Raw genomic sequence first — 15,616 nt, 5'->3', positions numbered from 1 at the left:
TCCACAGACCCCCCTTCTTTTTCCCTTGGAAGGGGTATTTAAGAAGTATTCTGGATTTTTGTGACACATGAAACCATCAGCTTTCTGTAAATACAGGGAAGCGTTGGCTTTATTAAATCCTTTTTAGTTAATGTTCTTAAAATCATAAGTGCAATACTTCAGAGGTATGATGGGTAGAGAGAGCATTATAAGGAACAAGTGTGAGTGGTTGAGCTTGCTGCTCTGTATGGGAGGATTACACCCTTCCTGACCTGGGCAATAACTCCACAGAGCGGCCCCAGGTGCTGCACCAGATGTTGCAGGCTGACATTAGCACTGTGAATGGACTGCAGGGCATTAACTGTCCCATCACTTCCCTTAGTGTCTGGGCATTACAGTCTCTCTTGCACATCTCCACTCCTGACTGCGAGGGCACAGGGCTAGCCGACACATCCTCGTAGGGCTGTAATGGGCTGTAGAAATCAAAATGGTCATGCTGATTCAGGATGCAGACTACCCTGCTTCCCTACTAGCTATACGAGCTTTGCCTGCAGCAGAAACGACCCAGGTAATTCTGGAGTGGTGGCTGGTCATAAATCATTGTGAAGGCAGCGTGGGTGATAGTGATTTGGATGCTAGTATCAAAACTCTGCTAGCTCTGGCTAACTCTACTGTATGCATCTCTTGGCAGAGTATTGGATATAGTTTCTGTACTTCATATATGGGTTTTATGTCAAGCAAACAGATACAATCTAGTTTCACAAAGATAAAGTGCTGAGAAAGGTGCATTGAGTTCAAATCCATCCATCCTTGCAAACCAGAGGGAGAGTGGAAAGCAGTAGCATATCTCTTGAGGACAACGGTCTCATTTGTGGGAATCTGTCCTGTCCCCAGAAGAGTTCCTGGAAAAATGTAACTGGGGGCTTAATGCCTATTTATCCACTAGCTTGTCCTCAAAGCCTTCTCCATGCAGGCATAACTTAAACCAGCAAAGAGCCTCATTGAAACTGCTGCTTTTTTCTTCTTTAAGAGACCAACTCTTGTGCTTTTCTTTCATTCTGTAGAGTACACAGCTGACATTATTACCCACATGCTTAGCAGTGCCACTGCTGTAATGGATGACGCTAGTACTTAAATGCACTAGGAAGACAGGAGTGGGCTGAAGCCATTTTTAGAACAACATGCTATTTTCTTTTTTAGTGCTGACTCATTCACTGTACCTTGTGGTATGTTTACCTTGATTGCTTGCTGCTTCGCAGGCTGTTGAATGGCTGAGGGAGGAATATTAATCAGTGACATGTAGCACTGTGCTCCAGAACTTCAGTGATGGTGAGTGCTATGCTCTTGCCTGTTTTTCGGCTTTATTGTAGGAATTACTTTTCTTCAACTAGCATTCACAGGTATTTCAGTCCTGAAAACTGTAAGCGACGCTTTTGCATTCATCATTTTAGCACAGCTATCTAGTTCATATCCATTTTTTCTGTTGAAAATCTTTACTCCCCACTAGTACTCATATCAGAGTGAAATTAATCAAAGTCATTGCACTGTATACGTGTTGAACCTAATTAGCCAAAACAGCTGATGAAGACAGAAGAGATCTCACATCTCATTTATCTTTTTCTTAACATATTTTACATTAAAATTAAAATGACATGGAAAACAGTAGCAACCGTGATAGCTAAAACTATACAAAAAGGCGCTTTACTGCATGTGTGATCTACCTGGACTATTCTGCCTGCTGAGTGAGATGACAGAAGTGTTTGGTGCCCAGAAATGCATTTCTAGCTCAATTTGTCTGCATTCAAAAAAGAAATTAAAGGCCCATACATAAACGCTGTTGCTAATCATTCACAAGAATCTGATAAATGCTATTAGTGTACAGTTACGAATGTCTGCTGTCTGCTTTTGCGGTGCTAGTTGACCGTCTGGTTGGTGTTACAGCTCAGCTGATTTAACAAGGAGCTGGAGCCCAAAGGGACTTTCCACTCGTCCCCTCTCCCTTCTCTCTGCGTGTTCCCACCACCTCCACTGTAGCGGGAGTGATGTAAATCTGAACCGAACTTTAGATGAGAAAAATAATCACTATTTTATACAGCTTTATTTGTACTAATTTAGTTCTCTGAAACTGTCCAATTCAGGGCTAGATGACCACCCATGCTGGAACAAGGCACATTGACTGAATCACCTCGGACTTACAACAGCACACTCCCCATCCAAGGAGATCCCCCAGCTGCAAGGGCTCTCTGTGGAGGATCAGGGAGCGTGAGACCCTAAGAGAGGAGCCAGAGACTAAGCATGGAAATTTTCCAGGTTAAGGAAATACCTGCTTTCAACTCTAGGACATGACTTAAGCATATAATGTGCAGACACCCTCAAAACCTCTTTTCTCATCTTCTGTTGTCAGGTATCTGTGAATTTGGTAGAAGCTCCCTTCTTAGAAAGAAATTTCCTTTGTTCTTTCTTCAGAGTTTCAGTTTTAAGGAAAAAGCAGCTCAGTAATAACTGTGGAAGACAAAATGGAATCCCAGAAACTCAGCACAGAAAACATGGCCTCAAGCCCAGGTCTAAGGCACTGCCATGGTCTTCCAGTTTGGGACTCTGTATACAAAAACTCTCCAGTGGAAAACAGAAGTAGCAATATTTTATACAGGCATTGAAAGAAAAATAACAAGAAGGAGACCAGTAGATAGAAAAATGAGTTGGGTACAGTGAATCCTCATCCTCATATAACTAGGTAGCAGAATAAAAGCCATATATATATTATAAATTTATAATATTAATATACAAACACAGAAAATTAACTTTTATTATTCTGGAGTATATTTATGTATTCATATATAAGATCACTGAAGGAATATAATTTCACATCTTTGCTTTAAAAAGAATTAAAAAATACATCGCTGACATCACTCAGGAGAAATGTCTTCTAATATCATGTGTTGTAATGCTATAAACACAGAGATCCTGTGAAGGGCCTGGGGTTTTACGCTAATCTGTTCACTTGTGCACCTCAAGGAAATCTGCTGCTACATAATCAACATCATAATCCCTTGAATTCTCATTGCCAGATATTCTGGAGCAAGGCAGTAAACTCTCCTGGTTAGGGATCCTGACATGTTTCTCTACCTTTCTCAGTTTCTGAACCTAATGATTATTTTTATCCAATCATTATTTAATGATGTTTCTTACACTGCCATAAGAAAAGTTAAATTTCCCTCCTCAGTTTTGCAGATAGAATAATTGAAGTGTGCAGTGATTAACAAATTACATATCCTGGGTCAGAGAGAAAGTCCATGGCAGAGCTAATAATGGGACTTATATGTCTGTTCTTAATGATCACAGCATGATAGCACAGCATCCCTCAAAGTAGAAGTTTCAAAACTAAGCATTTAGTTATGACATTGACAGAATGGGGTCCCTTCAATTTGTTTGCTGACCTTGGGCTAGTGAATAAGCCAGCCACTCAATCTGAAGGATATCTATGCTTAGAATGGAATATTCAGATTCTACAGAACGTATATTTTATTTTAATATTTTGTAATGAGAATATTCCTGTTATAGAATTCCTGGTATTATTGCTTTGGACACAACTATAGATTCTTTATGGTAGTAACTGAACACTTGAGTCTTAAATTTCCATTATAGGATGCCTGTGAACAGAGAATGGCTACTATGCCATTTTTAAAGGGGCTTACAACCAAAGATCACAAAGTCTCTGGTGCAGCGACAATTTAAATTCACATCTCCTCGATTTTAAGCTGGATGAACCTACCAGTGGATGAACCTTCCTAACTACAGGAAAATTCCTTTCTGTAGTCATCCCAATTCACAAAAACCATAAAACAATGACTCTGCAAAAAATGTGCTTTCCTGCTCCCTAGGCTTGCCACTGGGCTTGATCTAAAGCTTAGTGGTAACCAAGTTAGTTTGTGAACTCAGTGTTTCACATTCACTTGAGGATGCTGAAGTAAGTTGGGAGTAAGGAGAAGGCCTATGGAAGCTAAAAACTGGTGGTTTCTGCAAAGAAAAATGAGATGTAAAGAGGGGGGAAGAAGAAACAATGAAACATAATGAGAAGAAAAGCACAAAACTCAGCAGAGATGTAGAGGAACCAGAGCTGTCTGTGTAGAAGTATGTCATGGTAAGGAAAAAGCTAGCTGTACCTTAACTCTAATGGTGGGGCAGTACACGTGGTTTTAGAACACAGATACAAGTGGAAGTCTCTGCACAGGACACACTTCCAGTTCTGGCTGGTTGAGTTAGATTAAAAACTTCCAGGGAAGAGCAGGCTGTTTCACACACAAGAGAACTGTACTCGGATATGATAAAATATCACAGATGCCAGTCTAAATTGGAATCAATTTGCATGGTAATGCTATGAGGGTTGCAATTTATTTTCCTTTCTCTGCAATGAGGAACCTTCCCTGTTTCAGTAGAGAAGATTGATCCTGGATGTCTGCATATGCATTTGGAAAGGTCTGGCTCTTCAAGTGTGACTCATTGCTATCGGACCCCCATTGCTCAGAGGGGAGAGAGCTCTGCATGGTAGAAGGGTTGTTGCCAGTCTGGGTTTGCTGGCTTCTGCAGAGCCCACAGGAACTGAAAATCTCTAAATACATAAATCTGGAGTGGGGATTTGCCCATGTTAATGTGGGAGAAGTTCCTTAAAAAGAAATAAAAGAGAAGGTACTCAGAACAACGCAGGCTTTGCAGGCTGTACTTGGTAAAAATACCTAAGGGAATATTTGTATACTGTGTTTTTTCCAGTGGCAAAGCTAGCTGAAGAAGTTATCCTCCCAGCTACTCCCTCCTTTCTGCTCTGCTCCCACTGCAGTTCTCTGTACAACCTGGTGTGCTAATGTCACTTGTCATGGGACTGTGCTGGACTGAGGCCTTGCAAATGATGTTAATTGTCTAAAAAAAGTATTTTGGAGGCTATGCTTTAAACCTGTATCACTTTAAGATCCAGATCATCATGCAGCATTGTAAATGGCTACATCAGCATGACTTTGGGGTGGCAAATGGCAGCAAGCAGCAGGTATGAGTTTAAATGTAGGAGAAAGTAGGAGCTTCTTGGTTGCTGCTAGAGAAAACAAGTGTGCAAATAGCCTGAGTGCCAGGCCTGAAATATTTATCTCCCTGAGATACCCATGTAACTTTTAACAAGGAGAGCTGATAGTGTGGTCTCAAAAGAGGCTCAGTTCAATATGATCTTGGATGATCCAACCACTAAAAGGAAGTTTCTGAGTAATCATCATCACAACAAAGCAATTGAGTACACCAGTAAAACCATTCGCCTGTTACATACAACAACCTGGAGAAAAGGAATAAAAGAACGCAAAATAGGATTCCACGCAGCCTGTTTTTAAAATCACTCATTCACAGATGTATTTGAAACACTATTTCTAGTCCCCGGACTGCTGGGAGAAGTGCCCCTTTTTTAGTCTGATGTATGGATTTTATCAAGATGTTCAGTGTGAACTCCAAAGATGAAAACACATCCACTGACCTTAAACTAATTTATATCACACCAGTTTTATAGTTTTTAATTTGTGCCCTATGAACAAAGACAAAAGCTAGAGTTTTCTCACTTTCATGGGATATTTGCATTAGGTGAGCCGTACAGATTTTCTTCGAGAGACACACAGCTTAAGCTTGTATGTTTTTTATGATGACTATGGCATAAACTGTGATGCTTTTTGCATTACAAATCTTAAGAAAATCTTCCTCTTACCTGAAGGTAATGGCACGGCCTCAAGGAAGGTTTGATTTCCTGATGAACCAGAGGCTTATCTAAGTTCAGTGATGATTTGCGATAAGCTTCTTTAGCCTGACTTACTGTAAGTGTGGACCAAGAACTCCTTTTCATATATTTACCATCAGGGGTCATTGCTAGCCCTTCACAAGCTGAACACTTCACATCATTGTTACTTTTGGAAGTCTTCAGTGAGAGATCCCCAAAATGCCCCTGGAGCGCCTCAGGATAGCAATGGGATATATGATCTGCATGGTGCCTATTTACCACACTAGGGGTTCGGTAAGTGCTATCACTGTCCAAATTATCATCAGAGCTCCACCAGCTGCTCATTCCAGATTTATGCTTGCTTTCTGGTTTTCGCTCCTTACTTTTACTCCTTTTGCCATGCTTGGAATGGTGCCCGTGATGATGGTCGTCCCCTCGACTGTCTCCCTTTGTTCCATTAACGTTGCCCTTGGATGATCCTTCCAGAGAATGAGATTTAGTAAAAAGTTTCTGGACTGAATGAACAAGATGGCGTATTCTTCCTGGGCTCTCACTGCGTTGTTCCGCAGCTGTTGAGGTCCTCTGGTACTGTAAAGTGTGGAACCCATCCCGGTGAAGAGGAAGTTGTTTCTCAAATTGGTCCAAAAGATTTGCAGGAATACGGTTAATCTTAGGGTTACCGTGAGACATGGCGCAGTCGTCTCTTGAGTCGTAATGTGAACTGTAGTGCATTCTGGGGAAAGTGCTACTTGACATGTGATCGCCCATTACCATGGGCATCATCATGCATTCAGAATGAATGGAGCTGCGTGGTGAGCAACGATGGTGGTCCATCGGGCAACTCTCCGTGGGGCTGAGAAGATACGATTGCCTTGGCTCCTGCCCATGGTGGATATGGTCGTGGGTGTGTTCACAATCTTCAGGGGATGCTAAGCCACAAGTATGAGCTGAACATAACTGTGGTTGGTTGCGACTACCAGATAATCCTTTCATATTCCTCGGAGCAGGAGAGTATCTTTCTTCATTGAAGTGCTGAGAAGGTGACCATGAGTACTGCTGGTCTGTCAGGAGAACACATAAAACCGATGTTATGTGTCTGATTAAAAGATTAACTTGCAAAATCCAAGTATATTGCAAAACTAAACATTTCTTCTCTATGATCTTGATGGAAAGTCTCACCATTCATGGAATTTCATTCACCATTTTAAAACTGGTTAAAATTGCTCACTAGGAGCAAATTATGGAGTGAATGCAGCCTCCTTCCTGTTTGCAAAATTGTCTGCTAGCAGTTCTAAATTTTATGAAGCTATTCATTAAGCAAATTTACTCAAATGGCTTTAATGGATACATTCAAGTATTCAGTTTATTATTTGATATTTGGAATTCATATTGCAAGCTTTGTGGCTAGTCATTCAAGTTACATGGGTCCAGTTTCTATTTCTGTGGTCTCTCAGTCAGATATCTTAACCTAAATGTATCCTTTCTCCATGGAGTCATTTTTGTATCACAAACTGAACTTCATTTTCTTAAATGAATCTCAGTTTCAGGATCCCAAGTTCACTGTTCATAAACATAAATAATAAACAGTGAAGAGAAAAAGAATAGGAACATGCTGAAACGAAGCTTAATTTTTATGTCACTAAACAGTTTATGAATAAGCCTTTCATACTATTTGAACATCTGTTATCCTTAGTCCAGAAGTATTATCACTATTCCCATACATGTAAAGTCCTCTATTAGGCAGTTTTTCCCTTTTTATGTCCAAATTACAAAATATTTATTTAACAACTCTATGTTATTCCTGATAAAAACAAATATCTTTAGGTACAAGCTACGGGTTTTTATATACTCGATTATTTGCTCCTATGGATGATGTGCTCCAAGTTGTGGTTATTAAACAAGCATGATTACTAAATAAGAGTAGCTTGTAAGCAAAGATTTTGATACTCAAGCCTTTGATTTTTTTTTCTCTCACGCAATTTCTTGCAGCTGTCAAATGCTACAAACAGAAAATTAAAAAACAGAAATGCTTCAATTTTATTTTCACATTCACTTTCCCTCTTCAATTTCAGCTTATTTAAGCAACATTTCAAAAGCATACAAAGATCTAGGATGCAAGACAATCCTTTAGAGGATCAGACAGATGCATAAGTGTTTATACAACCCACTTAGCACAGTCTTTCTGAAATTTGCTCTAAAGAATCTAAATAATCTTGCACAGGTGCCTGATACAAGGAAGCTGAAGGCCTCAACCAGAATGGAAGCCAGAGAATACGTACTCGTTATATATAACAACAGAACTGGACACTGGAGACCAGCCTGTAGAGATAACACAGTAGCCAACAGCAATTTAAGGGGTTTCTAAGCATATGACAAAACTCTCCTAAATCGTATTCTCACTGCTGGTGAAAACCCAATGCCTGGAAACAGGCATGAAACAGATCAATAGTCATATCTCTTTAATTTTATTCAGCTAGTAAGTGGTGCGTTATGTCATGATGCCGTCAGTACAGAATGCAATTTGTTGCAAGTCTTTAGCATCAACAATCTCATAACCTAAATGCTCTGAATTTCCTATAGTGGAAGATGCTTAGATAATTTTATTACATCCTAATTTCAACAGAGCTCCACATAATGTTTTAAAATGAATGTGGCATTAAACTAATAAACAATAAAGTATCCTTCATCCTAGGCACAATCCTTCCACACTAAAGTCAAAGATGGATTTAAGGGTCCAGATGTCACCTCCAGACTTTATGATGGTGTGAAACTGATGTGTATGTGCATATGTCCTTTTCTGCTTCTATTTAGTTTTTATAACAGTTTCTTTTACTTAATTCTTGGCTATTTTCATATTAAAGTAAAAACTTATTACTGTTGATTACTCAGTCTGTTGTACTATTTAGGTTATAATACCCTGCATAAACGTAGTTACAAAAAGGAAATATAACTCTTTCTCTGAAATAACATAATTTTGATGATCCAATTAAAAGTACAGCTATATATAGACAAGGTAGTAAATTATAACAGTGCATTGGGATTCAGCCACATAAGTAGCACTGTAATTAATGGCACTTAACCCAGTATATTACCAAACATTACCAGGGGAATAATAATTATCCATGTGTTGAACTTAGTCTGTGCTTCCCATAAAGGGTTCCCAAAGCACCTGACAGAGATTACTGCGTTAGTTTTTACATTCCCGTGAGATGTGGAAGGCACTGTTCTCCTTTTACAGCAAAAGAAACTGGAATACAGGCAACATCTTCCAAAGTGCTTGTGGATTTGCTGATTTTCGCTTTCACAGTGGTATGAGCCAGAGGGAGGTGGAAGGAGGCTTTTCCGTCAAACTGACAGCACGATGAGTCAACCCCAAGCCTTTTCGTCACAATCTTGCACATCTATGAATGGAGATAACTCTTGTGCTGTATCTCACCAACGCATTTAGAAAAAAAGAGGAAGGGCACAGCAGAGATCCAGAACGAAAGAAAGAGTTAGACAGGAATAAGAAACTCATTTAAATGAGTTCCCTAGCACAGAACTGCTAGTCCCTGGTGATTTCTTTAGGTCTCACACAGCATTAAACATAGCCTAAAAGGCTTCAAACATTTTCATCCTGTTGCATCCCCAGGAATATGAGACATCATGATTTGATTGCACTGCAAAGGATAATCTAACAACAGCGTTTCCATCTCTCATGAGTCTCTATGATTCTAGCTCAGTGCAACTATAGAAAAATACAATTTTCTGTATGTTGCTTTCACAGCCTTATAGCATTTTATGTGCCTCATGGAATGTCTGAATTTTTTTGTTTGAAACACAGTAGTTAGAAACTGCTGTAGGCATTTAATAATCATAATCAAAATAATTAAAAACTGAATTAAGAAGGTGGCATTTTCCAAAAGTAATTTTCCCCTCTTAAATCTGCCACAGACAGTAACTGATACTAGATAAAGTCCCAAATTACTTACACGTGCGTCGTCTAAATTTATCACCCCAATTAGGTTTGGGCTCTGCCTGGGACATCAACCCTGTTCAATGTCCTAGGCACCATTACTTCTTCTTACAAACCCTCTGAAAATCTTCAAATTTTGCATTATAATATACAAATTTATCAGATCATCTGTGCTTTGTATTATTCAGTCAACTTTGTTCAGGAGGCCTGTTTCAGGGCTTGAAGGAAGAGTTGAGCTATGGCTGAATGAATTACTGTGTGGTACCAGACCAATGTAATTAACCATGTGCTAGCTCTTAGCCTGCCAGAAATGCAAAGAAAAATGTGCTAGCTTGAAATTCAATTAAGCTAACATGCTTTTCTAGCATTTGCAAGGGGCTAAAATTGTGTCTATGGTCAATGTCCACAGCTCAGCTGATTCATAAAATTTCATAAAGTTACAGTATTGATTTTTTTTTTTTCAATCCTTTAAAAAGAAATTTAAGATTTTGGTATAACAAAAGAATGCCAGTTTTATCCAATAATGACAGATTGGGCTGGAATTTTAGTCCATGTCTTGAAGATAATGACATCTAGAATAAAATATAAGCTCCCCCCCCCCCCCCCGCCCCCAGCAGTTCCTATGTTTTCTTAGGGCAATCACTCTAAAAATGTAGAAGTAATTGAGGATACTAATGTCTAGTCCCTTAAAGAAAGTGCCACCATCAGGACCAAAGAACTGAAGGGAGACAGAAGAACAAATAAACATAACCCCAAGCAGACAGAGGAATAGGAACAGAGAAAAAATATATTATATGTAAGCACAAGAATGGTGGGGTTTTTAGCTTTCATCAGAGCAAAATGGAATCTTTCTATTGACTTCAGTGGATAGTCAGATAATACATAAAGACTGTGGGGGGACCTAGACCAAGACATAGGCTTTTATGTCAGAGAGAATCCAGTAATTCCAAAATCCTGAAAATCCCTTAAAGCTCTTCTTTTCCAAAACTACTGTACAGATATAAGTCAACCTTTAACCTTGGCAGATGGAAGGACTTCTGCATCCCTTCCTGTATATTTCAACTCTTTCCCAGCTATGTCATGTCTTTTCCTGCTTTTGGACTTTCTGATGCTAAAAGAGTTGCTCTCTTACTCCAAGCAGATGTTAGTTTGCCTGTCTTCAGGGACTGGCCACAATTTTTAGAGCAGTCAAGCTTCTTTCTTGTGTCAGTCAGCATCCAGGGAAGAAAGAGACGTTCAAGGACCAAGAATATTGTTTGAAATACTGAATTAGAATTAGCATTAATGTTCTCATGAAAAAGGGATAAAAACCTTTAAGCAATGAAAAATAAGGGCTGTGCATCTCTAGAGTTCCTGGAACACTGCTCTTTGCTGAAGAGAATCAATGTAAAAACACTGGAAACCTCTTTGACATTCAAAAGGACTGCTTGTCTCCACAAATCTTTTTGTACAAATCTTTCTGTGTGTTACGTATTGAAAGCAAGCTTTTGGAGCATAATAATAAGTCCTGGAACTACTAAATGGTGCCTGATTTTTGCTTATACTTATTAATTATGTATTTATTTATTTATTTTTCACAAAGCACTTCTTTTTCTATTGAGACATTAATTTAAATTGCTTTAACCTTATAAGCCCCTTGGTAAATTGCTTACCCATCTGAAACATTTGTGCTGTTTTTGTTGGAGAAGAAACAGCTCTTTTGCGTAGTGTAACGAGGAAAATGCATTGCTGAAAAGAGATACCTAATCTAGCTTTCAAAAAGATGTGGTATAGAAAACCAGACTGCTGCATTGTGCTGTTTCACTCAGTTCAATTGGTGCTGCAATGTATTATGAACAAAATATACCCACAGTCTAACCTATAACTAATACAAATATTAAATAGTGTAAAACCAAATACATTAATCAAATAAGTATATATTAAATATTAAAATGCATAAATAAAATGTTTTAGCTGGAGATATGTCTGCCCAAGGACTGCAGTAAGTAGCATTAGATGAGCACTGTTTCTTCATTAACTTCTTATAGTATTTTTCTCTGTTTTATTTTAACCTTGAAAATGAATATTTCCAGGGATTGAGAAGAGTGACTAACCTGCCAAGTGCAAGGAAGAAATTCTGGAAATGCCTTAAGCTGCTATTGTGGTCTCATGAGATTTCCAACCTATTTATGTAGCACAACACCTTGTATAAAATTTACATAAATTGGCTGCAAAATTGGCTGACTACCTGACTATAACCTCCAGCTTTAGAAGATGACATGTATTTTCCGTTATAGTGAGTGGATGCATGTGCACTGCATGCAGCCCATTCACCTATCTGTGAATTCCTATCTAACATCTCACGCTGCTTACTTGAAATATCGAACTTTGAGGGGTAGCATCTCCTCAAAAATATGTAATATTGGCTCTCTCAGGACTATTGCAACAAGGTGCTTTATGCACCCAGTCAAAGGAGAGAAGTAGGCAGTTCTGAGGACCTAAAGCCAAACACCAAAATACCCGAGGCTGTCAAACAAACACTAGCCATGGGCTGCACGTGGATTCCTGTCTTGTTCTGACACTTAAGCCTGAAAATGAAATTACCTCTCTATTCAGGATGCTGAGTGGTCCTTGTGGTAGGCACGTATGGCTGTGCTTCCACTAGCAGACTAAACAGAGCGAGAGGATGTGATCAGTCCATACAGTTAAACTGTTGCCATCATAGTTTCATACTATGTAAATAGGACTCCTCCAACCAATATATAGATATGATTTCAAGAATAACATGGGCCAAAGATTGTTACAAATATGCCACCTGGACATGGTTTTCTTTTGAAGTGTAAGAAACTGGCATGATTCTTCTCAGCCTGAAGTACATATCTAAAAAAAACATCAGATGAATACCACCCTTTATGTACATATTTCTCTCTGCTGACTACAGCAAAAGCTGTGGATGACAAGTTCCGATGCGGAAAACTACATCATCAATATACAAATTTAAGTGATCTGAGGTACATGTCTAATGCTAAAACATGGAAAATGATTTGACAGCCCAAGCTAATTCAGTGGAACCACATGACAAGTAATGACCGAGGGTAAGACAGTTTTAACTCCCGTTTTAGATAAAAATGGACATGCAAATTCTCTTCCTAAAAGAGCATCAGTGACCAGAACAAACCAATTTGGAGCAAAGTCAGAAAACCCAGAGGGAGAAGTAAGGAGCACATGGAGCACTGCCATTTATTCAGTACAGTCACAGTTTTGAGCACTGACGCAGATGTCTGCAGGTGGAACAAATATTTGATGGCACCCAATCATGTTGTTCAGCACAATTCTCTGACTTCAGCTCCATCCATCTTTCAAATAGAGGTTAGTAGACTGGCAATCCAACATCCCAAGGGATTTATGTCTGAGATAAATAAGCATGATCAGAGAAAAGGGTATATAGTAGAAGGAGTGCAGAATAACTGTTGATGAGTGAGAATGGGACCTTTGAGGTGGTGGGGTGGGAGGTGGGGATATTGAATTTCAGGGGACACATAGCCCAGTATACTGGGAGGAAGAAAAGCACAGAGCACTGTGATCACTGGGGAAAGCTGTGACCAGGACCCTGTTAAAGCAGGGTTACAACACTGACTGCCCGGCATGGAGGACAGGGCGTGCCATATGTGAAAAAGGAGAAATGTGGAAACAGGATTTGAGGGATGATGACATCCCACATCTTATGGGTGGAAGAATGGACACGTGGACTGTATGGGGAGGATGAGAGGCACAATATTGTGTCCATGCCATGACAAAGGACAGGACAGAAATCCATGAGAGGCAATATAGGATTTGCAAAAAGCTCCAGAGTTTGGAGTGGAGGGATGCAGGGAGTCCTCAGGATGGTGCAAAAATTTCCACTGACTTGAAGTGTATGACGTCCTATTATTGATTGGTATGTAGCACACAGACCTTCACAGTGCTTTTCAAGTTTGAAGTACATTGCCACTATTCACCTTTTCAACAGTTCTGTGACAGAGGTAAGTCCACAAAATGATTTATGGCTAACATTTTGCCACAGAATCTGTATGATCAGTGAAGCTTTTGAAAAAAATATAAAGTATCAGGATTAGATTGACCTAAATTAACTAACATATAAGCTTTCTTCTGGAGAAATACAGCTGTAAGGAGTCAACCGGGGCTTCACTAAGTGAATATCATTGAACAAGTGCTTATAAGAAAATTGGTTATAATGCTTCCAAATACAGACCAGAAAAGCAAGCCCAACACCATTAAACTTCTTTTGTTCCTTATTGTGCCTGGCTTTATGGACTTTTCCTAAAGGAGAAAATTTTGCTGCTCGCAGTTACTAGGTCAAATGCAGGAGACCATCAGTTTCCCTTGATGTCTTTAAAACTGCAACAATTTTCTCAGCAATTAAAGAAAGCCAAAGTAATTGGGTTGTACAGCTCAAAGATATACACATGAATCTACACACGACTCTACAAGTAAAAGGGAAATCCTTGTCCCATTGATGGCAATGACAAATCTCCCATTAACCTCACTGAGGTCGGGGTTAGTTCTAAACATTTGCTCAGAAAAGCTCTTGGTCAGTTCACCTATGAATCCTGGTGCCACTTGAGGAGGATCACCTCTAATCAGGGCTGTGTTTTACAGAAAGCACAATTCATGCTGGACTGGAATAAATGTGTTAGAAGTCTGGAAGGGTCCCCAGCCAGGAAGATGATGGAATGAAAGGGTGAAACCAGCTCTGCTGAAATACTGCCAGTGATAGTGCAGGGGCTAAGTTTTAATACCATAGATCCAAACCACTTGGACCAACTATTCAGCTGAATGGAACTACAAACTCTCCAAGGTTTCTTTAATGATTTTTTTTTTTTTGCTTAGTGTTTCTGAAATTCTTCTGAATTTGCCCTTTAGTTATGATGACATATCATGAAGGAAGTTTACCATCCTCTGTAATACTGAGGGGACTGCAAGAACTAATGTTTCTATATCTAAGCAAAACTATTTATCATACATTCCTTCTAAATTGCCTTTTATTATTTCTTTAAAACATAGATATATTTTGAAGATTTTACTTATTTTATAGAGTGCTCTTCCGGGAAAGAAATAATCTGAGCATTAATTTTCACAAGCATTGATTATTGCCACAGAACATAAGACCGTTCAATTTAAAATACCTTACTATTTGAAAATCTCCTTTACTTTTTTTTAAAAAACATTCAATATAGCTTTTAAATTGTCAGAACTGAAGAAAGTGACTCGATTTTCTGTTTGCTTCAGCATCAGTTCTTTGCAGCCTTTTGATTCACCAAAAATTTCAGAGTTTCAGCCTTGGTCTGACCCAAAACAATTATTTCTTTCACTTTTTGGAGTTCATCATTATCTGCTCAGCTGTACACCCTTGGCGCTGCCTCTTGCTGCTTTGTCATTGTATTGTGAACTTTTCTGCTCAGCTCAACCCACTGAGACGGAGGAGGTCTCCTCCTGATTTTCCTATGGGGTGCAGGAAGAAACAGCAGCCTGGTGACAAGTTCCCTTTTAAACCTGTTGCCATAGTAACAGGTAGAAAATCTCCCTCTTTCCATATCGTTCAGACTGGGAATTTTTCAAATCAGGGTGCCATCTCTTTTCTGCCTGGCTGAGCTCTCTTTTGGGTCCGTGAGAAACATTACAAATATTAATTGCATTTTCCCGCAACCATGAGCACCCAGGTTTTCCATGCGGCAGTGAAGGGTCAAACCGTGACCCCTGCTCCTGGGATGAGGTGGTGGCGTGAGTACCCACACCCTTGGCAAGGTTGAGACAGGGCATCTCAATATGCTGCTGTCTGATTATTTATGAAGAGAAGTCACTTTGTAAAAAGATGGAAAAAACCCAACAGAATTGCACAAGAAATTCACGACAAAAGGGGACAACTGAACTCACCAGTGAAAGCCTGAAATGTATTTGCT

The 15,616-nt window shown here is 39.4% G+C and overlaps 1 protein-coding gene across 1 annotated transcript in view; it reads right to left on the bottom strand.

The window, feature by feature from the left end:
* Nucleotides 1–15,616, bottom strand: part of DLGAP2 (DLG associated protein 2) — a 476,721-nt gene that overhangs the window by 76,779 nt on the left and 384,326 nt on the right. Inside the window, exon 5 of the mRNA XM_075049241.1 lies at nt 5,714–6,783. Coding sequence (XP_074905342.1) covers nt 5,714–6,783 — 1,070 coding nt within the window. The remainder of the gene's footprint in view (nt 1–5,713; nt 6,784–15,616) is intronic.

Source organism: Buteo buteo, chromosome 17 (genome assembly GCF_964188355.1).
Source record: "Buteo buteo chromosome 17, bButBut1.hap1.1, whole genome shotgun sequence".
NCBI classification, from domain to species: Eukaryota; Metazoa; Chordata; class Aves; order Accipitriformes; family Accipitridae; genus Buteo; species Buteo buteo.
This window is presented reverse-complemented; position numbering and strand designations above follow the sequence as displayed.